The sequence below is a fragment of the Pelodiscus sinensis genome, chromosome 1 (assembly GCF_049634645.1).
Source record: "Pelodiscus sinensis isolate JC-2024 chromosome 1, ASM4963464v1, whole genome shotgun sequence".
In the NCBI taxonomy this organism is placed as follows: Eukaryota; Metazoa; Chordata; order Testudines; family Trionychidae; genus Pelodiscus; species Pelodiscus sinensis.
Genome location: NC_134711.1, coordinates 34,772,566 through 34,797,840, shown reverse-complemented (window position 1 = coordinate 34,797,840; position 25,275 = coordinate 34,772,566). Strand labels below are relative to the sequence as shown.

The 25,275-nt window shown below is 42.8% G+C and overlaps 1 protein-coding gene across 6 annotated transcripts; it reads left to right on the top strand.

The window, feature by feature from the left end:
• The first annotated feature begins 110 nt into the window (after window positions 1-110).
• Window positions 111-23,996, top strand: ALG12 (ALG12 alpha-1,6-mannosyltransferase). 6 transcript variants are annotated; one of them, XM_006119597.4, is made up of 11 exons: window positions 112-321; window positions 1,547-1,615; window positions 8,344-8,530; window positions 9,043-9,175; window positions 10,775-10,948; window positions 12,793-12,987; window positions 14,446-14,549; window positions 16,119-16,342; window positions 18,372-18,541; window positions 18,736-18,811; window positions 23,354-23,996. In XM_006119597.4, exons 3-11 carry the CDS (start codon window positions 8,369-8,371, stop codon window positions 23,583-23,585), a joined length of 1,470 nt encoding a protein of 489 aa, XP_006119659.2. In that variant the 5' UTR covers window positions 112-321; window positions 1,547-1,615; window positions 8,344-8,368; the 3' UTR covers window positions 23,586-23,996. The 6 variants fall into 6 exon arrangements, with proteins under 6 accessions (XP_006119661.2, XP_006119660.2, XP_006119662.2 ...); XM_006119596.4 differs by having other exon boundaries at window positions 112-401; XM_025182858.2 differs by having other exon boundaries at window positions 177-252.
• Window positions 23,997-25,275: the final 1,279 nt, after the last annotated feature.

Below are 25,275 nucleotides of genomic sequence, written 5' to 3'. Positions count from 1 at the left end.
GCCCATTGGAGCAGACAGCGAGCCCTTAGGAACGTGGTCCAATCGGAGCTCGCCACGCTCAGGGCCAATGAGAACCCCACGTGTAAGCCCAGGGCCAGGCCGGTCAGGAAGCCACAGAAGGAAAAGCGAGGGGCGGGACCAGCTGCGCGATCAGCGGTCATCTTAAGTCCGGGCAGCCGTGAGCCCCGCCGCGACCCCATTTCCGTTAGAAGCGCGGCGTACAGCGGGGCCTCAGGCGGGGAAAGGGACGGGGTTCGTATGCCTGCTGTGAGCGCTCTGCCCGAATCCAAAATGGCCGCCTGCAGCCTCCGTTGCCGTCAGGTGACCTGAACCTTTTGGCCGTCACGTGCTCCCCGTGGAGCCTTGTGCGAGTAGGCCACGTGGCTGAAGGGTTGTAGGTGGTGAGTTCAGGCGGTTGCGGAGGCAGGGTGGCTGCTAAGGCTCGGGAGCGGGGGAGGGGCAGGTGTGCAGCCTTCACTCCCGTGGGACCCCGTCACGCGCGGCGCCTCCAGGGGAGTCTCGAGGGGGCCGAGTGAGGATGCTGGGAATTAATGTTACGTGCCGTGTCCGCGCGGACAGTGGCGGTGGGAGCTGTGCGAGCCCTGCCCGCAGCGCTGTGCGGCGGACGGAGCGGGGCTGCCCAGCCAGCCCGGCTCCCACAGCGAGAGGCAGGGTGATGTTTTCAGTAGTGCGTGGGAGAGAGCGGCTTCCGTATCGCCGTCGCTAAGCCCTGCCTGGTTATAACGTGCAGGTGCAGCCGGGGGCCCATCTAGACTTGTCTCCGCGGAGGGTGCGCGGAATCTAAGCTCCAGGCTGTGCAAAAAAACCCGGGCAAAAAATGACAAAAGTTTTGTGTTTTGACAACAGTCACATAAATATTCACTTCTCATAATATTTGCTAGTACGACTATAAACCGTATACTTGTAAGCGTTATCTTCCCCAACCATCCATTTCTGTCAAAAACCCTTCCCTTAAAGGAAAGCTCTATTGATTGACTCTGAGGCCTGAAAAGCATCTCCAAGAAATCTGATGCATTAAAGACAAAAATAAATGTTCACATATCCATGCTTGTTAAAGTATCCTTCAGTATTTTGTTATTTGTATTAGAAGAAAATGTTTTCTCTTGAGCTTAGGATTGCAGTCCCATATTACAGTTTTCTGTCTTTGCCCCAAACTCAAAACCTAGAAAGACTGTTGCACTGTGTGCACTCCATCACTTCATTTTGTAGCAAACACAACCCCTCCCTGGTGGTTGAGGGAGCCTGGGATAGGCTTTTCTGACTTTAAATATACTTTTAAGGCCACCTTCAAAGCAGCTGATACAGCTCAAGAAAAGAAACAAAATTGTGACACATCCCAAAGATACAGAGCTTTGGAGTATTCTAATTCTGAATGCACTTAATTAAGTGAAAAAGAAAAAAAAATGTAAAAAATGTAATGTTGCAAAATCAATCCTCAAAAGTGTAAGTTGTACTAACAATCCTAACTCAGCTCACTTGGTATGTAGTTCTTAAATACGTGATCACTTACTGTTTTTTCCTACAGGGTCTCCAAATTCAGTGCATTTTGGCAGTGCTTTGAGTGAAAATCAAGGTTGTATACTGGTGAATGAAGGTCTGTAAGACCGCTGATTCATTTGTTATAGAAGTTGTAATGTGTGAAGTGAATGAGGCAGGGAACTGCAGGAAGAGAAAAGATGGTCTTATGATTAAAACAATTGAATGGGAGGAGCCCGAGATAATTTGATTCTGTTTCTGCCTCTGCCATATACAGGCAGTCCCCGACTTACGTGGATCTGACTTACGTCGGATCCGCAGTTACGAACGGGGCTGCCCCGGAGTACACGGACTGCGGGACCTCGCGGTCCTGCCGCCCGTGTACTCTGGGGCTTTCTCTGCGTCTCCCTGGTCTGCGGGACCAACCGGCAGCACCCCAGCTGCTCTGCCCCAGGCGTCCTGATTTAGCCGCTGCTGAAACTGACCAGCACTGACTACAGGAAGCCTGAGGCAGAGTTGCTCTGCCCCGGGCTTCCTGGAATCAGCTGCTGATCAGTTTCAGCAGCAGCTGACTTGGGGACGCTTGGGGTTCTTAAGTTGATTCTGTATGTAAGTCAGAACTGGCGGTCAGTTTCAGCAGCGGCTGAATCTGGACGTCAGTTCCGACTTACATACAGATTCAACTTAAGAACAAACCTACAGTCCCTATCTTGTACGTAACCCGGGGACTGCCTGTAATGCTAGGCAAGTTCCTCATTATTTTGGGTGCCCAGTTTGAGACCTCTGAGGCCTGATTTGTAGAAGTGCTGAGTATTCACAGTTGAAATAGAGGTAATTGGGAGCTCTGCTATGAACATTTGAAATACTATAAAATGTTATAGTCTGAAAGTGTCCGTCTGCTATGTACATTGGACAAACGTCTCAGACACTTCGCCAAAGGATCAATGCCCACAAAACAGACATTAGACAGGATCACAAAGAAAAAACAGTTTCTTGCCATTTCAACCAGAAAGGACACTGTCTCAATGACCTAATCACATGCATCCTACTACAGAAGACTTTCAAATCTGCACTTGAAAGGGAATCCTCTGAACTGGCATTCATGCTAAAATTTGACACTCTCCGCGGGGGGCTGAACAAAGACCCCAACTACCTTACCCATTACAAAGATAGCTTCACCAATTATCACCTCTAATACCATTAGCTCACAGACATCTACCTTTCCCCACCTCTAATATCATTAACTCACCTTCCTTCCCTCTCCCCCCCCGCATCCCTCTTCTGTTCTGAATGTGATTTGTCCTTTTCATATGTGTTCACTTTTTTTAATTGTATCCTTTGGTATATATGGTTGTGACTATTTTCTTCCACTATTTGATCTGAGGAAGTAGGTCTGGCCCACGAAAGCTCATCATCTAATAAACCATCTTGTTAGTCTTTAAAGTGCTACATAGTCCTGTATTTTGTTTCAGCTACACCAGACTAACACGGCTACATTTCTATCACTATAAAATGTTAAGTGCTCTGAACAACCAGGTTTTCGTTTTCTCAGGCCATTTAAAATTAATGGACACATGACTTCCTTCTCTCTGCCTCAGCTCTCTAGTGGTAAAATATGGAAAATACCACCCCTGCAATCTTGAGAAGATGTAATGCAGATAAATTCATTAATGTTTGTGAAGCATTCAGCTATTATAATGATAAGGCCACAGGAAAGTTCTGAATTCAGAGAAGGGTCTGAAGAATGTCAGATTTATTGTACATAGGGCCACATAATGAATAATCAGTATAAAACAAAATATTAATTAGCTGCTCATTGAGTGAGTACTGTCTGTCCTGTGCACTGACTGATGCAGGGCTCCTGTGGGGAAAAATAATGTATGATCAGTAAGTAAAAGCTGTATCATACTGCACGTGCATCAGAGGGTCAAAGTTAGGGTTAATAAGCAATCTTAATAATGGCATTTCCTAATTTTTAAGTGCTTAAGTTTGCAACTTTTGACACAAGTACAACAAAAGGAAGTTAATTTTCTAAGTTTGAAATAAACTTTACCTTAGCTCTTCCTGTGCCTCCAATCCAGGCATCGGCCTGTCCAGTTCATCCATTCATAAGTCACTCACTAGAGCAGAACTACTCAACAAGTGGCTCGTGGCCCATTTGTTTGCAGCCTGCAATGTGGTTTGGGTTTAGACGGGGCTCAACACACAGCCCGTGGGTGGGATCCTTTGAACATGGCCTCCACTGGGAACACGCTGCACAATGGCCAGTCAATATAATGGTCTTCTGTTGATATACGTTTTAGTTGTTAAATTCCTGGACTGTCATTGCTTGTTAAAAGTCCTGCCCATATGAGTGGAAATCAGGTAAATATTGCATTTTATTAATATCAGCAGAACTGACTTAAATGGGGCCTATGTGTTGTGTCGTCTTGTCTTAATCTTTGTATTCATGCCAGTCAGCGTGAAAGAAGCTATTATATATATTTGCATATAGATGCTATCATGCTTGAGTTGGGGCCCTCAGCATGTGCTGTGAGTATCATTGTGGCCTCTGGGGCATCCAAAGTTGAGTAGCCCTGCACTAGAGGTTCTTCTTCTCAAGTGATGTCAGCACATTCAGTGTTTCCTTTGTCACTGTTTTATGTTAATTTTTCCTTGGCCTTCCTTGCTTTCTCTTTCCTCCCTTAGGTACTCAGTTCAGTTCTTTGCTAGCTTGTGTCTCATCTTTCAGAGTTGTCTCGGAGGGGTAGACATGTTAGTCTGTTTCTGAAAAAAGGAGGAATCTTGTGGCATCTTAAGAGACTAACAGATTTATTAGGGCATAAGCTTTTGTGGGATAAATATGTATGTATATGGAAGAAGTTGCTTGGGTTAATGAGGCTAATTAAGTCAGGGTGGAAGTGGCTCATTCACAGCATTTGGTGTGGAAATGTGAATATCCAGAGAGGGGTCTAGAATAGGTATGTCCTCAGATACTTGGTACAGTTTGCAGATGGTGGGACACCCTAATAATGTCTAGTTATTTCTGCTGTGTGGTTTTTACACAGGTCCGCATTTCCTAATCCTTGTAAGGGAGATTTTGCCCTTGTGTGGGCCTTTGTAAATTTCTTCTGATGGGGAGTCAAAAGGAAAACAATGTGTCTTGGTGCACCTGGAAATACCTTCACCATGGACCCAACCCAAAGGGAAAAAGGCAGACAATATCTTCTTATTTCAGGACAGTCTGCTTAGCTGGTTTCAACATGTCCTTCGGACTGGTGTACTGAAATTAGGGTCACTCTGTCAGGCTTTCCCTGGGAGTTTGGGGTACTCCACCTAGAATTGGGGATGGATATCTCCTGCATGGGAGTTTCCCTTGTGGCTTCAAGAGTTGTTCAGTTAGGTATGTAATAGGATAACCATTTATCAGGGTAATTGGTTACGGTGAATTGTTACACGCAGACTCTGGCCCCAGTCCCAGCAAGCTGGCTGCCGTTCCATGTTGTCGGTACAAGTAACTGTATAACTCTGACATTTTCAGCAGTTACCCAGTTACTCACTTTTTAACATTCCCACTTCCAGTAGTTTCCAGGTGAGGATGAACTTGCCCCACACCTGCCTGCAATTTCCTCCTTTTAAAAAGTCTCCTCTTTACCATACAGAATTAACAGGGCTGTGGGGAGGGGGAGAGAGGAAGGTTAGTCCTGCACATAGGATCTTTCTGTCCTTTCCTCATCGGTGTGGAGCCTATGCACCCCACCACAGACTTGCTTGTGTGTCCTTTTCACTGCCGCTTGCTGCTCTAATTGTGCATACTTGGATTATTGTACATTTGACATGTTTTGTTTATAGTTTGGCTGTTGTTCTGCTGTTCATTGGCTCCCAACTCAGAGGGTCTTCACTGTGATGTTAGCCAGCATAATTCATATACCTCCTTTGTACATTCATATTCCTAAGTGCAAGATTGTAGCCCCAGTCACCATTGTGTCACTCCCTGCTCACCTTATGTCATTGACACCCTGTTCAGAGGATACTTTTTCAATTCTTGTGTAACCTGTACCAGTTTTCCTGTTCTATCCAAAGTATTTCATGCACATTGCACATGTCTATTCTGGTTACAGATTTAGCAATAGGGATTAAATACTTTGAGCTCTCAGTTTTCTTTTGGCTCATTGAGAACTGTCAAACTTGTGTTTTTACTTTCATCTGTACCTACCATTCTCAAATTTCAGTTGGACTGAACTGTTTCAGTTTCATAGATTCATAGAATAATAGGACTGGAAGGGACCTCAAGAGGTCATCTAGTTCAGCCCCCCGCCCTCTATAAGGTTTTATCTGAATGGGTAGCAAACCCAGCTGCAGAACCCCCCTCTTTTATCCAGGCTTTGGACTTGCTTTTTTACTAACAGTGGCAGCGAGAAAAGTTACAAAGCAAGAAAATGAGGGAAAAATCCTTTGTGTGAAACCAAAGTGACATCTGGACAGATAATCAACAGTGTTGGAACCTTTATTTTTACAACACACATCTCTCTGGCTGTGTCTACACTGGCCCCTTCTTCGGAAGAGGCATGCTAATTTCGAACTTTGGAATAGGGAAATCCGCGGGGGATTTAAATAACCCCCCCCCCCCCCGGGATTTAAATAAACATGGCCGCCGCTTTTTTTCCGGCTTGGGGGAAAAGCCGGAAAAGAGCGTCCAGACTGGCGCGATCCTCCGGAATAAAGCCCTATTCCGGAGGATCTCTTATTCCTACTTTCAAGTAGGAATAAGAGATCCTCCGGAAAAGGGATTTATTCCGGAGGATCGCGCCAGTCTAGATGTTCTTTTCCAGCTTTTCCCCAAGCCGGAAAAAAAGCGGCGGCCATGTTTATTTAAATCCTGCGGGGGATATTTAAATCCCCTGCGCATTTCCCTATTCCAAAGTTAGAAATTAGCATGCCTCTTCCGAAGAAGGGGCCAGTCTAGACGTAACCTCTGTGATTCTGTTGATCAGCAACACCTGTGGTCCAGCTTTGGCGGTAGCTCTGTGGGTTCTCTGGGACTGGAGCACTCATAGGGGAAAAAAATTCCCTCTCTGCCTCCTGCGCCCCCTTCTCCCACCCTCCCAGAGCTTCTAGACTGCTGCAAATCATTTGATTTGTGACATTAAAACATAGGGAGGAGCTGGGATGGAGCACAGTCAGGGGGAAGAGGCAGGGCAAGTGGAACAAGGATGAGTGTGGGACTCGTTTGCAGATCCCTGGATGTGGCTATCTTCAAATATAAAGTGTATATCTGCAAATTTACAGGGTTCTGAATAAAAAAAAAGTGTTTCAACATTTGTATCCATGGGTTCTCAGGCCTCTGCTGAAAGCAGAATGGCAAGACTCAGGACTCCTGGATTGAATTCCAGGTTCTCAGGATGTTACAGACCATTATACCTCTGATCCCTTCTATTTCTGCCTCTTGTGTCTGATCCCTGGCCCAGTTTTCCTCTTGGCTTGTGTGTTGGTTGCCCCTTTCTGCTTCTCACCCTTCTTCATTCTAATTAAGTTACCCCCTTTTCTATTCTGCCAGGTGGCATTCGGAGCATGTAAGAAAGAGACTCCTTGCTCATAGTTCCAGAGTATGGCACCACACTAGCCCATGGAAGCCAGGAGGACCAATTACAAATAAAAGTTTTGTTCAGCACTCACATTCCAAGTGTCCTCAAAAGATGGCCCAACCCTAAACTTGGTCTCCCCACCAACCTGATCCTCTAATCCATATCCCTCATGCTGCACTGACTCGGCCTCCACTATACCGCTATCCCTCAGTTGCTCTGTGGGGATGGAACTTATGCATTCTAACCAGGATGTGTGTGTGGGGGCTTGGGGTGGAAGGGAGCATGATGTCAGCAGAAGGAATCCACAGAGAGTATAAGTACCAATCTCTAACATCCCACTACTGAGCATGGGTGAACCTCGATGTTTTCATGGGAACAGCAAAAGGCCCATTCCTGATTCCAGGATGAGCAACGGTTGCAAAAAATTTTAAACAAGAGAAAAATACATTTTGTCCTGATTTCGTTCTTATAAACATCTGAACTGTATTTCTAGAAATTGCCTCAGGGTGAGTATACACAGCTATTCAATTTGAGCTATGCAAATTTTGTAGATTATTTTGAGATTAGTCTATTTTGAAGTAGACCGCTATTCCGACAAGTCCCCAAATCCTCATAGAATGAAGTTTACCGTGATGTCAGAATAGCAAGCCCGCTGTTTCGATTGAATTTTGAAATAACGGGCATGCTGTTAAGACGCGGAAAATGCTATTTTGGGATACTGGCCGTGCCACTGTCTAGACGTACCCTCAGAAGATAAGTTTGTGTCTGACATCAACAGAAAATTGGTCCAATAAAAGATATGACATCACCTATCATTTCTCTTTAATATCCTAAGATCGATATGGCTACAACAACACTGCATACAATCATTAGAGTCAGGCTATTTCACACCAATGGAAGGGGCAAATTACAAAGATACAGAACTCTCACAGAATACACTGTGCCACTAGCTCCTTTTATGCTTCTAGTTGGCAGTATGCTCTTTGGAAAAAAGTGGTCTCTTAGGGTAGCGCATAAGGCTTTACAGATCAAAGCCAAAACCTTAAACTTCAGGCAGCCAGTGCAAATCATGGAACACTGGCTGAGTATAATATATATATATATATATATATATGAAAACCTGATTGATTATTTGATCTGTTAGTCATACAGTAGGCTATATGTACAGTGGGATATACTTTCATTTTTTAGTTTAATGAAGTGCATTAGTCTCTCTTTCACTTTGTAGACACTAGCATGATGATATTTTTTCCCACTTGTTAACCTTTATCTCTGTTAATAGACTAGATGTGGATTTCAAGTCCAGGATGGCTGAGAAGAGGAGCTCAGGTGGACAATCACTTCTGCTGTTGCTGATCATTGCTGTGGCCTTTGCTCATTTAACTGTCTGTCCATTTACAAAAGTGGAGGAGAGCTTCAACCTGCAAGCCATCCATGACATTGTGTACCACAGATTGGACTTGGAGAAGGTGAATAGGAAAGAGGAGGTTATTATTTATGGTCTGTTCAAGATAACCAGCTCTCTCTTTGCTGATCAGCACAAATGCAACATGAAGCATAAGAGCATTATTTATCAAGTTTTTCCACACCAGAGATGGGCAAATACCAGCCTGCGGGCCGGATCTGGTCCGCAAGGGTTAGCTTCTATAGGCCCCCACCATTACATTTAGCTGCATGGCTGCAGGTACTGGCACTCTCAGCTCCCATTGGCTGTGGATCACTGTCCCAACCAATGGGAGCTGCGAGAACTGGAGTTTTGGTCTACACCACTTCCTGCCACTCCCATTGTCTGGGAATGGCGATGTGTGGCCAACAGGAGCTGTGATCGCTAGTACCTGTGGCTGTGCAGGTAAACATAGCAGCAATGGCCTGCCAGGGGTTAACAATGGTGACTGGCCACTGTGTTAATGCCCACCCCGGGCCACATTTTTCTATTGTTAGTCATTATTTCTAGCTTGCTTGTCTTCTCTTTTATTTGCAGTACGATCATCATGAATTTCCTGGAGTTGTCCCAAGAACGTTTCTTGGACCAGTCTTTATTGCTGCACTTTCCAGCCCAGCTATATATATGCTGTCTAGGTTGCAAATGTCCAAGTTTTACTCCCAACTGATAGGTATGAACTTTAAATCAGGTCCGAAAGAAGATCTCGTTTAATGCTGTATTCTGCAGTAATTGTCTGTGAGAGGGTTGTAAGGTATAATGCTGGAGACTATAGTAGTATATTAATTTAATATGTGTACTTTCAAGATGGGAGTTACTTAACTTAATGCTAACTCAAAGATTCCACCATGCTTCTAGGAACAGCTAAACCACACAAAGTTATACTAAAGTAACAGAGTTCTAACTAGCGATGTAAAATCCCAATCAATCAGTTAACTGATTAAACATTAGGTTAACCTAACGTCTAACCAGTTAACCAGCTAAGCAGGATATGGGCAGGGGACCCATCTGGAGCAGCCTCCAGCCCATGGGATTTCCGCATCCAGTCCCCACAGCTTCCACTCCCAGCCCCTGTGTGGAGCAGCTCCTGTCTGCAGCGGGCCGGGCTCCCTGTGGACAGAGGCTGTTCCGGACACTCGCTACAGATCGGAGCCGCTCTGGATGAGAGCAACCCCTGTCCAGAGCGGGCACTCTGTGGGTCTGGAGCAGTGGGCAGGGGGCTACTCCAGCCCCTACCAGTTAAGCAGAACTGGTAAACCTTTCACATCAGTCCTAACAGAAAACTAAGGGGATGGGTGAAGGGAATTTAGAATTCACTTCAAAGTTATTTGTGACACATTTTGTTTTATTTAGACACATCACCATCTACTGGAAGTCTGGTGGGCTTTTCTACCTGCTTGTGGGGGGACACATGAACACACAGACACACACACACACATACACAAGCACACACTACACCCCACCCCTCTGACATAGATGTTATACTACAGAGTCCACCACCTCCTAGTGTAGGAGTGGGCGATAATTTTAATGGCGGGGGGGACACTTCAAATATTTCTGAAGTGGCTCTGAGCCATCCCGGAAGAGGCAGAGCCAGGAGACTTCTCATGCTCCCCCACTCACAGACCCTGATTGTCCAGGGGTGGGGGAGTGTGAAATCTTTGCCCTCCCCCCCACATAGAGAGAATCACCAGCTGTTTTGAACAGCTGACCCTTCCCTCTAGGTGCCACGGTGGGAGGAGACCTCTCGCGCTCCTCCTGCCCTCAGGCCAATCGTGGGTGCATGGCAACTAGAGAGAACTGGTGTCAGGGGGAGGAGATTTTGCGCACTTCCCAGTCCCCAGGTTTTGATTAGCCTGGGGGCGGGGGAGTGGCAGGGCAGTTGCAGGCCCTGCACTTGTCTTCTGGGCTTCTTCTTTGTCCAGGGCTTGCTGTTCCCTAGCTCTGCAGTCCCTTAAAGGGGCAGACTTCCCTGCTACACCATCCTATGTAACATCACTCACAGAGCTCAACCGCTGTGATACTGAATCATAACCAAGCAAGGATGGATTGCATTGGATATTATTTTTTATTTTAAGTCTGATCTAAAATATTGTAATATAATTTGCCTGGTTCTTTATAAACACTCCGTCTTTTAAATATTGAGCTACTTTTGTGTTTGTGCAGTAGTAATTTAATATTTCTTCACATTCCTCTCTGTTGTTGCCTCTGTCAATAAGTAACTTGACATTTTTTTTTAAATCTGTGATTTTTGTTTTGTTTTTTGTTTAAGTTCGAGGAAGTCTGGGGCTTAGTGTGATTTATGCATTATGGAAGTTAAGGAAAGAAGTTAGAAAGCAGTTTGGATCAACTGTATCAATGATCTTCTGTCTAATAACTATTACTCAGTTTCATCTAATGTTTTACTGCACCCGAACACTTCCCAATATGTTCGCATTTCCTATTGGTAAGCATTTGTTTTGAGTTTGTCATTTATATTTTGGAATTATTTCTGACTTTGTTGCTAGTGAATGCATATGTATAAATAAATGTGGTAAGACCAGATTAATGTATATATGTTTGATGGCTGGACTGTGTGGTAAGGAGTCTGGAGAATTATGATGGTATGTTTTATAGAACATGAGTTAAAATGATTTGTTAAACTGAAGTGGTATTTAAACTGAACATATAGGGAGTTTACCATGTGACTTGGATTAAATAGAGATTGTTTTTTTTTTAGATTTATTTGATTTATAAAGCATGCAGCCACCGGATAACCTCTAGACATTTCTGCAATTTAAAAATCTGTAGTAGAGGTAAAACTAGTCTGTGCTGGGCACAGAACTTCCTCAGGGGCCAGTCTGAGATTATTCAGTGAACTCCCTTCTAAAATAAGGAACACCGGAAACCATAACACCTTCCTTTCTATGTGCAAATATGCATTTCTTCGACCTGATCTAAGTGCATTTGAAGAATAAAAATCCCCTCCCAAACCAAAAATTCCACCACACATTCAATTCTCCCCATGGAAATAGGTTGGGACAGCCAACCAGCCACATGTGACAGGTATTAGTCAAGTGACTTCATGCATTTCTGGAAGGTGCTCACGTGAGGGCAGTGTAAGAATCTATATTGAACAGAATAAAAAACCAGAATCATCAGGTGTCTGTACAGCAGGAACTTTTTTGAAGCATTGTACAAGTTATAGAGACACCTAAAATACTTTTCTACTACAGGTTGAACCTCTCTAGTCCAGCAACATCAGTGGTTCAGCATAATTTAGCCGGATGTCCTCTTTCCCTGTGTGTGGCCTAGTTTCCCATGGTCCCATAAGTTCGTTTACAGCCACCAGTCCCGGTTCTCAGTGTTCTGTGCTGTTGTTGAGCTCTAATTTATCCTAAATGTTTTCTAAGAGCCCAGTAAGCGGTGGAAGTGTCGATAGTGCTACTAGAAAATATTGATCTCCCATGGTTCAGCAAATTCTCTGGTTTAGTACTGGTCAGGTATCAAGGGTGCCAGACTAGAGAGGTTCAATTTGTATTACCCTGTCATATAAATAATCACTGTAATTCCACGTGGATGCTTTGTGATCATGACTGGTCCTCAATATGATCTTAGTTAGGATGTGGCTTTACACAATGAAAAATATTTAGAACCCATAGTATATAGAGATGTGACTCATTCAGCTAGCCACCTGAATGTATTCACATTTCCTTGTTCTTAGTAGGGATGCTAAATTTAGATTAATGAGCTAATCGAATAGTTGATACAGTTTGCACGGGATCAGTGGGGGAGACACTGCCAGTTTGAAATGCAACATGGAGCCAGACTCCAGACTGACACCAGCCCAGGTGACCCCAGGCTCTATGCAGCACTGCTACTTTGAAACGCTGCATGCAGCCCGGGCCGGCTGGGGACTCCGGGCCAGTTCCAGGCTCCATAGAGTGCTGCCGCTTTGAAGCACCCTTCCGGCCCTCCCTCCCCGCTTGCTGCCTCTTTCTTATGGAGGCAGGAAAGTTTTCAGTTCCCTGTCACAAGTAGAGTTATATGTGTCACTAATTATATATTCTCCTCAGGGAGGGATTCAAGACTCCCTCCTTTGAGATATGTCCTTTTCCTAGTTAGCACATGCATCAAACTAGAGTATTTTAAAAAGGGCCCCATTCTGCATACCTTTTCCTGGCTTTGTGAAAGCTTTATTGCAGTAGGAGTACAGAATCAGGCCCCAAAAAAGGAAGGAGCTAGTTGAATTAAAAAACTTTAAAGATATCCAGTGGTTAATATAGTGGGGTTTTTAAAATCTTTTTACAGTTCTCCTGGCACTTACATCTTGGATACAACAAAAGCATGCACCATTTATTTGGTTCTCATCACTGGCAATTATTGTCTTCAGATCAGAGCTCTGTATATTCTTAGGTCTCATGCTTCTGGTGACATTATTAAGTAAAAGAATTTCCATTTTAAAGATGCTTTCTCATGCTGTTGCTGCTGGCCTTTTTTGGTTAGGTAAGTGCTTATTTTTTTATTAAATGTAATATCTAATATTGCCTCTTTTCTAAGGTCCTTTATTTAAAAATATGCCTGTAGTAAAACTTACTTAATAGAAAGCAAATGTTAAAAATAAAGGGAATTTTTTCTTCCCACAGGACAACTAATTTATTCGTTAAACTGATGAAATTTTATTCTGGGAGAAATACATGCTATTTAGCAAAAATCTTTGGACTATATTGTCTCCTACAGAGAAGGAGCTTGCTGAGGGACCAGAAAATGCTGCACGTTTTAACTTGCAATGTTTCCTAGAGTGCACTATTATCATAAAGAGATGGACTTTCCCACTCAAAATAGTCAGGGGCTTTGGATCTCATTACCGACAAAGGGCCTGAGATTTCCACCCAAAGCAAGCTCAGACTGGGAATAAGATGTAATATGATGTGCCACAGGATGATATCGAGGAAGACTGAAGGAGGAAGGTTCATGAAAATTGGATTCTAAAGAGACTTGAGTTGCCTGGTACATGCCATGGCCCTTTCTTATTCATTTCTTGAGCTTTAAGGGTGTGTCTAGACTACATGGCTCCGTACACGGAGCCCTGAAGATGAGTTTACTAGACATGGCAAAATGAAGCGGCGATTTAAATAATGCCTCGTGAAACGAGGCTTACAGGATCTGACGACAAAGGAATCTGGGGTCAGTTGATCCCCATCTAGTCTACTGCGCTGTGCCGACAAACAGCTGATTGGCACAGCGTGGCGGCCATTTTGATGTAAATGAAGCGGCGATTATTTAAATAGCCACTTCATTTTGCTATGTCTAGTAAACATATCTACATGGCTCCATCAACGGAGCCATTTTGCCTAGATACACCCTAACAGACTAGGTATTGGTCACTGCAGAAAGATTATGAAATCTCTTGGGTTCCAAGCCATTTGTGGAGGCCTGGAACATATTGTGTAGTCCCACTGAGCCTCCTCATGGTAGAATGTCTCTTTTAAAAAGCATGCTCTTAGAGGCTGCCAGATCGTGACCACATCAATACACTGCCTTTTTATGGAGGGCAGGAAGGCTGTTACTGCAGGGAGAGGTGAAGCAGTGTAAGATACTTCTGGATACAGAAGCATTCACTTCCTCTGAATTGTCTCATGGCACTGAGGTGCAGGATGTTTTAGAGAGCAGCCACTCCCTCCTTCACATCCTTCCTGATTCACAGTCCAGACTATTTTTCACACTGCACATAGGGGAATAAAATATGGATCCCTAATTGTGCCTATGATTTCTACAATGAAATGCAAACTGCAACCACCTGTCACAACATTTCTGTGTCAGCCCAAGACACAGCCTGGCCTGCTCCTGTTTGTTTTGATTTGCATTAGATCAGGCTCATAGGATGTCCCAGTTTATGATCAACTCTTAAATAAATGTTCAGATTGAATAAGCTCCTCAGTCGTGGATTTTTTTTTCTTCTAGGACTAACAATTGCTGTGGACTCTGTGTTTTGGAGGCAGCTTCTATGGCCTGAGGGGAAAGTGCTTTGGTATAATATAGTTTTAAATAAAAGTTCCAACTGGGGAGTATCCTTTAAATATATACAAGAAAATGAAGACATGGCCCTGTGTCAGCTAAGTTAAATATTTGCATTGATTTATTCTTGGGACTCAGCTGTGACATGATTGAAATGTTTGGCGCTGGTGACAGAATTCAGCTGAAATTTTACTTTGTGGGGCCCAATTCCAATACATACTTCTCTCTAGTCCTTCTCTTGGTGCTTGCTCCTGCCCCATTAAAGTCAAAGGAAGAATTTTCCATGATTTTCATGGATATAGGATCCAGTCCTGCATCTGTCCTTCAGTCTCTTCTCCACCATATCTTTCCTCCTCTCTTCCTTTTGGTAGTAAATTCCACTGTCGTCCCTGTCACTAAGGCCTTGAGCTGCGTCGACATTGGCAAAAACAGAACCAATTATTTCCCACTAGCGCAGTGGTGGCAACAGCAGTTGCAGTTGTAATACAGGCAGTGACTAAGAATAGGGTTAGATGATCCAGTTTCAAAAACATCTGAATCCTGTCTGCTCTGTAGCTTTTGCTGTAGGTAGCACCAGTAGAACAGCTCTGATATACACTCTTTTTTTAATAATATAGCTTTTCTTAGTCAAGGTCTTGGTGTCATATTGAACTCTCAGTCACCACAAAACGTCTACAATCTGTCCTGTCTGTTTTTACTGTTAAGAGCCCAATTTGAAAATCACTCCTTGACTTTTTTTCTCTTGCTTTATTGCTTCTAACCTTAAAGTTCCTCTTTTCATGGGAGTGCATTTTATCTCTCTGTCCCCTGCAATCCTGTTGCCTTTCCAGCAATAGTTTGACTTGCTACCCACTTCTTAATTCACACTGTCTAACTGTTTAACATTCCCAGCATAGCTTTTGCAATAGGAAAAGAGTGGGAAAAGACCAGTAGGTCACAGACTGCAATTGCAAGGGCAGCTGAGCACAAGGGGGAGGGGAGAAGAGAAGCTATAAAATCCTGTAACATTTGAAAAAGATGATAAAAGATGGTTTCATGTTACCAAATGAAAGTTTTTTCCAGTACCTGTCCTTTTTGTCTCTTACTTTTCTTGTAATCGTTAAAATAAAATCTTAAATTCAGGATCTCTGTTGTAATTGTATTTAGATGTGTAGTTGTGCTCAGTGATTCATTAATATATACATGTGTCCTGAGGTGTAGGTTTTTGAACTGTGCTCCTTGTCATGGTAGCTGAATGCCTGAGGGGAGGGAAGGCTCATAGTATGTCCAAGGATATAGTAAGAGATCATTAAAACATACTTATTTCTTTACATGGGAAGCTGGTAAAATCAAATTCCTCAAAATTTTGGACATAGAACACTTCTACAAAATTAGTTATTTTTTCCCCCTATTTTTCAATCAGCTTCTGTAGATGGCTGCAAGACTTAAGTGAAGAAAACATCTGCAGAAATTACTAAATCATTTTATTTACAAGTTCAATATATAAGTAATTTGAAACTATAATAAACTTATTACATAACCTGCAAACATTTTTGCAGAATATTTCAAAGGATAAAGATATCTTAACCCAGATATTTGCTGATAACAAAAATATCCTTAACTCCTTTTTCATCGTAAAGACTTCTCCCTTCTTGTGGTATTTCTATTCAGCCTTGCCTCGAGCTTTGGGATGCAGTATTATTTTCGTGCCTCTAGGAGCAGCAGACAAAAGGACTCGGGTATTACTTCTACCAACTCTGGGTTTTATTTTTTTGTATTCCTTTCTCCCACACAAAGAGCTGCGGTTTATCATATACACTTTCCCCATCTTCAACATAGTGGCTGCCAAAGGTTGCACACGAATGTAAGTTCAGAGTAATACTTCTTGAAAAGATTCTTTACAGTTCAAAACTTTATAGTAACTTACAAGATACAGGTCAGTTCTTTTGTCACATAGAGGAGAAAAACATTAAATGTAGTGTGTTAGCCAAAGGAGGGTGTGTACGCAGGTGGGGATAGGGCCAGATTCTGTACCTGAGCTGTTGTTGCCAGCAGTGGTGCAGCATAGATTGGAAGTAGGCTGCCCTATGCTAGCTCAGCACAAAGCTCTGAAAGCCCTTCCCAGCAAGAGCCTCAATAGATTGTTCTAGAATTGGATTAAGAGGCTTGGACCACTCTTTTACAAGCATGCTCCTTCTAGCCTAGCAATGTATGAAGGTTATTTGGGCACCTGGCAGCAGTAAGCTGCGGGGTGGGGAGAGGGCTGGCTGAGGTTTGGATTGCTAGCCAGAAAAGGAAAGTAGTTTAGTACAGTGTTCTCAACTGTTTTCTGTGGACCTTTGGGGGTTCTGTGGACTTGTTTAAGGGGGTCTGCAAAAGAACTGGACTGAAAACTGATAGAACAGAATTCAACTATATATACAGACTAGGTTTAACCTAGTTTTAACCATTAAGTCTCATCCTTTTCAGGTGAGGCTTACTGGTTACGGTTAATTGGTGGAGGATGGGATGCTACACCTGGGATGGAGCAGCCCCCCTGCTCAACCAGTTTAACTGGTTAACTGGCCTAACAATGTTTAACCGGTTAACTAATTAAATGGGATTTTACATCTCTAATACAGGCAATAGATCCAAAGGAGTCTGCACCTACATTCAAAATTGTAGAAGGGTCCACAAATATAAAAAGGTTGAGAATAGGGATGTAGGCAACTAGTCAAGTCACTACTTGCCCCTCCATTGCTGCCTCAGTATCAGAGACAGCAAGGAGAGGAAACAGGAGCCAGTGCTGAGGGAAGCTGACTTAAAAGCCGGTTCCCCCCAGCACTGTCTCCGCAGTACAGGGAGGGAACGGCAAGGGAGGCAGAGGTGCAGCAGTCCGGGTCCCAGATCTCCGCACCTCTGCTTTTTAAATGTAGTAAAAACCTCCTGGCTTTTACTACATTTATAAGGCAGAGCCTGCACATCCAGCTCCTACTACAATTAAACTGCAGACCCGCAGTGGGGCCCCTTCTCAACTAATTGATGCAAATTGTATCGAGTACGCGATTCGTTAGTTACCTGTTTCTCACCATCCTTAGTTGAGAACCACTGATTTAGTACTTTCTTTTCAATACATGCACACCTATTTGGGAAAGATTTTGTTTTTGTTCCAGAATTTGACTTCAAGATTTAGCCTTGTAACCAAATAGTTAAAATATCGTTTATGAAACAGGACATCAGTTAAGGTTGCAACATTGTAAAATCGCTATTGTCTGACGATAATTAATAAATTATTAGAAATCTTATTTTATAAGCTCTATAAATATGGGGTTTTGTTTTCTTTGATGAATGCGTGACTCCAATTAATTAAAGTTATAAGTACGCATCCGCAACATGTATGCCCTGCGTAGTATTATAAATCTGTTAATATCATCCACAAGAGAAAGAGGCAAATTCTAGTGAATAGCTGTACTGTTTTTTACTTCATTTAGGAAACTGCTTGGCATTAATTATGTATTAGGCACATTTAACTACAATGTTTACCTTAAAGAACTGAATTTAGTTTAGATAAAGTGAAATTCCAAAGTGTTTTGGAGAATTGTAGGTTTATTTTTGATAGCTAAAAGTTAAACAAATGGAAGTGTTATAGTGTTATGTTTTGAATATTTTAGTATTTGTAATTACAACTATTAGTTTGTCAAAAATAATTCCTTTAGAATTGTGGGAAAGAAGTGCAGTGTTATAAATTGTTAGTTAATAAAACTTGAAGCCACCCTCACTCTTGCTTTTGTCCAGCAATGAAACGTTATATTTTTAAATGTGCTGCCCAGTAACCACTTACAGAATATAAAGGCAAGATCTAATTCTGGGGGTTTTATTTTTTTTTTCATTTCTCATTTTTTATACCTTCACAGATTGAATAAATACAAAAAATCTTGGCTATATAAACTAGGATCTCTGTTGGTTATGACACATCTCCTAATTAATGCTGCTTATTCAGGAATATCACTTTATGTTTCGCATTTCAATTACCCTGGAGGAGTTGCAATACAGAAATTACATGAGTTAGTACCTTCCACAGCAGGTATGTATACTATTTCAAATGTTAAATAGCATTCATCTAACTTGAGTTTTCTGGATTCTTTGCTGTATGTTTCTCATGAATACATTAGATATTGTTTATTTTGGATTATTTACATGTATCTTTATAGTTTTTAGCTAATTAGTCACTTATAGGTGTCCTGTAGTTACAGTTATTTTTAAATATTGTTCTTGTAGATGTCTCTGTTCATATTGATGTGACTGCTGCACAGACTGGAGTGTCTCGATTTTTAGAAGTCAACTCAAATTGGAGGTATGTTGTTTAACAAGGGGTTTTGTCAAGACAGCAAACATTGTTTTTCTCTTTTGTGTATGTACATGATGGCTGACATGATGAGCATTGGTTCTTACACAGTGTGCTTGTGAAGTCATGAACAAGGGCAATCCAAATCTTCAGGGAATTTAGTCTGTGGTGATTTTCTACCAAACATAGAACATATGTGGAGCTTTTGTTCCTGTTTTTATTGGCCCATTTATTGTTTTAAGTACCTGAGATAATTTTAAGACACACAAGGAAAAATAAAAAAATCCGTATTAAACTCAGCCAACTTAGGTTTGACTGGAAAAAAATGTTTCCTAGATAACTCCCAAAGTCCTTCTTTCCTTCACCGGATTTGGGAAAACACATTGTAATGATCCATCACTTTTCAGCTGTTGACAGTAGAGCGTAATAAACTTTTTTTTCCTGATTTTTTTTTTGGGAGGGGGACAGTGGCAAATATCTTAAATTGAAAAGCTGTTCTGGTATTTGCATGTTCAAATAATTGTCTTAATTATGAGTTGAGACCTACCAAATTCATAATCCATTCTGGTCAGTTTCAAGGCCAGATGGTTTTTTAATTGGTCATTTTCACAATTTCATGTACTTCCATCGCCATGAAATTTCAGATGGAACTATGAAAGTCCCAACCCAACGTAGGGTCATGGGTGGGGGCAGGCTTTGCAAAGTTCTCCTCCCAAGAAAAAAATGCCCTCACTAATGTGACCACAGCTGAGAAGCGCAAAAGGCACCCCATTCTTGCAGCTTGGGGCACCAGCATTCTTCCCCCCATGCTTCAGCCCTGTGGGGTAAGGCCAAGGCTCTGGGCTTCCCCCAAGAGCTATATTATCTCTTCTGGGGGCAAAGGGGCCAGTATATTTTATCGGGCCCATCTAGGCTCTCAGGTTGGGCCAAAAATGAAGGGTTCAGTTTGCCGGAGAGGGCTGTTGGGGGTGAGGGTGTAGAGTCTGTGTGGTAGCTAGAGCATGGGAGCAGGCTGAAGGTAGGGGTGTGGAGTCTGGTTGGGAGGTTGGGGATGGGAGGGCAGGTTCTGTTTAGGAGGTATGGTGCCGGAGTAAGCTGGGTATGTGGGAGGGGGCAGGGATTTGGGGAATTTACCTAGCACAGCTCCAGGGAGGAGGAGGGTCATAGGTCACTCTACTCTTCCTTGCACTTGAAGGCACTGCCCCCCACTGTTTCCATTCTCCATGATTCCCAGCCAATGGGAGTGATGAGGGTAGAGCCTGCAGGCCCCTGCATTAGCTTCCTTGCACTCTGAGGCTACGTCTTTACTACAAGCCTCTTGCGGAAGACCAAATGCAAATGGAGCACTTATTTACATAGGTCGCGCTCTCATTTGCATTTCCTCTTTCCCTTTTGCACAAAGAGGTTTTTGCGCAAAAAGGCGTCGTTTACACAGCGTTTTTTTGTGCAAAAACCTCTTGCGCAAAAGGGAAAGGAAGAGGAAATGCAAATGAGAGCGTGAGAGGCTTGTAGTATAGACATTCCCCGTCCCACCTCCCTCAGGCTATAGTAGTGCACAGAGCTGCTTCCTCTCCACTGCGGGGCAGCCAGTCATGCAGGGGCTTTAGTGCTAGCTCTCTGCTGCTCCACTCCTGCAACTGGGAGTCAGTGCTCACTGGATTGTGCAAAAGGGTTGGATTTCCCCATCCCAGGTCTAGATGATGATTGGTTCTGCCTTAAGTGCAGGAGACTGGATTTGATGACATTTCAAGATCCCTTCCAGTCCTATAATTCTATGAACAAAGTGGTAAACTATTTTGACACTGAAGGGGCCAACTATTAAGATGAATGTTAGATGTTGATATCCCTGGATGCTGCTGTTCCAGTTTCTCAAGGGTGCACTTTGCACTTTATATTTTCAAGGTAGTCTCCACAACCATGGTCTGTTCATTTATTCTAAAATAGAAGCTTTGTCAAAGATTATCAACAGAAAGGTATGCCAAGGGCTTGATTTTATAACCAGGGCTCAACAAATAATGCAATCTACTTGCCCGTGGCGAGTAGATTGCAACCCGGAAGAGCCGGGTTCCGGCGATCTGACATGCGCAGATCGCCGGACAGTGCGGCTGGCGAGCAGGGCTCGCCACGGTTCAGCGAGCCCTGCTTATAACTATTCAGGGAAATAGAAAAACTCTCATTGATAGAATGGGAGCAGAATTTGTTTTGAATTTAAGATAATCCCCAACTTAGTTGTGTCTGGGATTTCTAGTAGGTCATGATTTTCAACAATACTTTAGAAGTTAAAGGGGAAATTTCCTCATGAATGCAAGTTCACCTATCCTCATGTCAGATTACTGTTCACATGTTGGGAGTTGGAGGAAGGTCTAAATCATGAGTTGGCAGAAATCATTGTGCAATGTTCCCTCCCATGTGCTAGGGCAGATCTGGTATCTAGAGTTCTCCAATTCTTGTTTATTCAGCTAGTTTCTTTACAGAACATATCTTGGACTATTTTACCTTTTCTGACTGTGATGCCTAATTTTGATGGATTTTAACCAGCTTTTGCTTCCTGTGGATGGCTCAATATTAGAATGTGAGGCCATGATGTGACGGAAAAAAGGAATAGCATTTTGTCACTCAGTCTTGCTGCCTCATATAGAGGGGTATTTTGTCCCTTGCTGTTAATTTTCCATGTCAGAAAGATGCCTTGAGCATCATAAAGAGTCATCATAAAGAACAACACAGATGAGGTCAAGGATAAACAGCAGTTGACCATCGTTCACATGAGCACCCGGTTCTCATCAGGCAACACAATAATGAAAAGAATCAGGGTAGCATGGGGAAACACGAGCCTTTCAGAGGGATAGAAAATAATTTACTGTCTTTCACAGACTGTATGCACAAAGGGACAATTGGAGTTATGGATGGAATGACTAAACAGTCTGATTATTCATCAAGATAACTGCGGTCTATAACTACAAGTGTTTTGAAGTTAGCTTTCCTTGGCATGCCCAGAGTCTCTATTTGCCTCAAGAAAAATCTGGAATGCCATTATCTGCCTTCAAAGAGAGACTGAAAGAGACTATATAGATTCTAAAACTGGATGGATCCTATAAGCTAGTTCACATTTTCTCCATTAGCATGAACTCAGGATTGCATCCTAATGTTAGCTCCTGTACTAGGCCACAGGAGGACTGGTGCATTGGAATTGGGAAGGCTGTTGGCCATATGTTATATTCTTTCCACCAGCCTGACCACACATGCCATCTCAATACTTCTGTAGTTTGCATACATTAATGTACCATTTAGGGATGTTAAATATCGGTTAATTGAATAGTCGAGGAACCTCATGAATTCTTATCAGTTACTCAACTATACTATAATCCCCAGAGGCAGGGCCGGCAGCCAGTGCAATCTGGCCTCGCCCCCGAGGAGCCCCCTGCCACTCTGCTTTACTGCCACTGTATCAGAGGCAGCAGCGTGGGGTGCCAGGCAGGAACTGGTCCACGAGAGAAGCCAATTTTAAAACCAGCTTCTCTTCAAGAATGGCTGCCTGTCACCTGGTACTGCTGCCTCTGATACAGACCCAGTGAGTGCTTCCAGACCCAGTGAGTGTAGAAACTGAGCCAGGCTGCTGGCCAGCCTGCTAAAAAATTTACTTGCGGGGTGGGAGGGAGAAGTGCATGTAGTCTATAGCATTAACTGATAAGCTTTTGCTAATTGGTTAGTCAATTACACTATTATATCCCTAGTACCATTACCCAGTACGTTAACTGGAATCTCGGGCTTCTTAAGAACGTTCTTCAGGCTGTGGCACTATCTTTAAAATTAGGGTTGCTAATGGGATTTTGCAGGAGTGAAGACTCTGTTTCTATTAACTTTGTTATCCTTGCCCCTCTTGACTTCTCCATCACAGTTAGCTGCATCTCAGAAGTGAATACTGAGGGATAAGCAGTTGCTAGAGGACAAATGTATTTCCTGTCCAGTTTGTCTTATCAGCTCAATGTTCATAAACTGAGGCTGATTATTTCATAAAAATAACTTAAAGAAGGATTAAGGTCGGCTGAGTTTATATTAAGAGTTTTGGAAGCTTTCATTTGGGAGTTAAAGCCCCTCCTCTTGCTAATCCACAACTGGTAGCTTTTAGATTGACCTTTACATCCCAACAGCGAAGAAACAACTTATATGTGAAGGATTTGTGGATATACACATTGACACGTAAGGAGGTTTCTTCATTCCCTCGTTCTTGCCCCATTGTTGCAAGATACAGGAGAAATGGGAACTCTAGTATAGACTAGATTGTGAACATACAAATATTTCTTATCTTCCCGCTGCGTGGGACCAAATAGAGCATCCTGTTTAATTGGTTATCCAGTTAAACATTAGGTTTAGGTTAAGAGTGATGCTAACCAGTTAACCTTTCACATCCCTAATGGAGCTTGGCACGCACACTTACTTCTGTGGCTCACATAATTGAGTTTAAAAGTCTCAGAAGGGCAGCAGTATTTGTCTAGCAGAAGTTTAATATGCACCAAAAAGAATGTGAATAAATCCACTGCATATTCTTTACAGGTATGACAAAAGGGAAGATGTTAAACCAGGGGACCAGATGATGATGTCTTATACGCACATTCTAATGGAAATGGATCCCATTCAAATATCTCCTTACAAGACGACCCATCGACCTCTCGCACACATATCTGGCATCAATAGAATTGGGTTGAACTTTACTACACTACCTCCTTTGAATTTAAACTTAAAAACAAAATTAATACTGTTGGAAAAGCTTGCTAGCTCTTCTTGACCATTCACTTTAAAAGAGTGTTTTGACATAACTTCACTGATGACTCAGTCTCCAAAACAATTGCAGCTTGCCCTGCTAACAATGGAATTCAGCAGATATGGAGAAAATACAATCTTTGTACTGGTTATTTTATTTACCTGCACCTCTGTTTCACATAAACTACAGAAAGCATCCCAAGGTTATATAGGTCTAATTCACATCATGGTAGAGCTGCACATTGTATTTATCATCTTTGAAACGTTTTCAAAATTCTTTAGAATTGGTTTGATATACATGTTTTTAAATGCTTGGTGTAAAGAGAGAATGGAACAGACTTGTGCTATTCTGTGGTATTTTTATATGTAATCCTTGGGCATTACACATGAACTGCTTGATGGTTCTACTCTATAAATGATGGTTTTTCCCACTAAATCATATGGAATTTATAATCTCATTTTGTATCAGATTATTTGTATCATAGCAGGGGCACATTTATTGTAGCTTTTGTGCTACAATAAGAAATGTTACAAAAATCCACTTGACATTTTTTTATTTTTTTTGGCAAGTACCACCTTGAGAGAGTTGGGTGTTAAAGGATAGTTCATCACGTTCTTACACAAAATATGTAGAAAGGACTACTTAGACTGCAGAGAAAAATATTTAATATTTTTAGTGGAAAATAATCCTTTTTCTTCACTATCTTGACATGTAACACAAATTTGTACCTATAAAGTTCATTATAAATTTTAGGAAAATGTTTCTTTTATTAAAAAAAAGGGGGGGGGATTAAGTTGTCCTGGAAGTTGTCACAAATGGACATAGCCAGAACATATTTGAAATATGTCCTTGTGTTTAGCAATCACACTTTGAGACTGATTCACTCAGCTTTTATGCAGTTTAGAGTAGTAGTCTCCAACCTTTTTCAGCACAAGATCACTTTTTGAATTTAAGTGCAACCCAGGATCTACCTCAAACCCAAATATCCTTGCCCCAACTCCTTTGTGCCTCTTTTTGAAGGTCCTGCCCCTGCTCACTCCATCCTTTCACCAGGCAGAGGCAATAGCTTGGGACACAGGCTCTGATCTTGGGCTAAGGAATTTGGAGTGAGAGGGGTTCTGAGCTGAGCCTGGGCCAGGGAGTTGAGGTGTGGGAGGGGGTTCAGACTACAGGCTCAGGGCTAGGACAAGGGCTTGGAATACAGCAGGGGGTTCATGACTGGGGCAGGAGCTCAGATCTGGCTCCAGCTGGACACTGCTTACCTCAGGTGGATCCTGGGTGGTGGTGCAGAGGGCCTGAGGCAGGCTTGCTCCTGCCCCACTCTCAAAAGCAGCCAGCAAACTCCCTCCATCCCAAGCCTTGTGCCCCCCTCCATTCTGTGAAAATAGACTATAGGGGGGGAGAGCAGGCACCTTGATGTCAGTGCCCCCTCCTCTCCCTTCTTTGCTCTGAACTGCAAGCAGGAGGTTCCCAGAAGGTCAGGGGGAGGCAGCTCCAAGGCAAAGGGCAGGAGGTGCACAGCAGTGGGGAGAGGGACAGCTGAAGTGCTGTGCTCATAGTCTCTTGGCAACTAGTCAGGATCACCTGTCACAGGCTCCAATATCTAGCAGTAGGTCCCAATCTACTGGTTGGTGACCTGTGGGTTAGAGACTGTAAGCTATTACAACTTGTTTACACAGGTTTATTTTACAATAATTACTAGCGAGAGGTGGTG

Coding starts and splice junctions, on each gene's coding strand:
- ALG12 (XM_006119599.4), top strand. CDS start 8,369: ATGGCTGAGAAGAGGAGCTCAGGTGGACAATCACTTCTGCTGTTGCTG. Junction 14,550..16,118: donor ATAAAAGTTCCAACTGGGGA/GTATCCTTTAAA, acceptor TTCATCGTAAAG/ACTTCTCCCTTCTTGTGGTA. Junction 18,542..18,735: donor GTTAGTACCTTCCACAGCAG/GTATGTATACTA, acceptor TTGTTCTTGTAG/ATGTCTCTGTTCATATTGAT.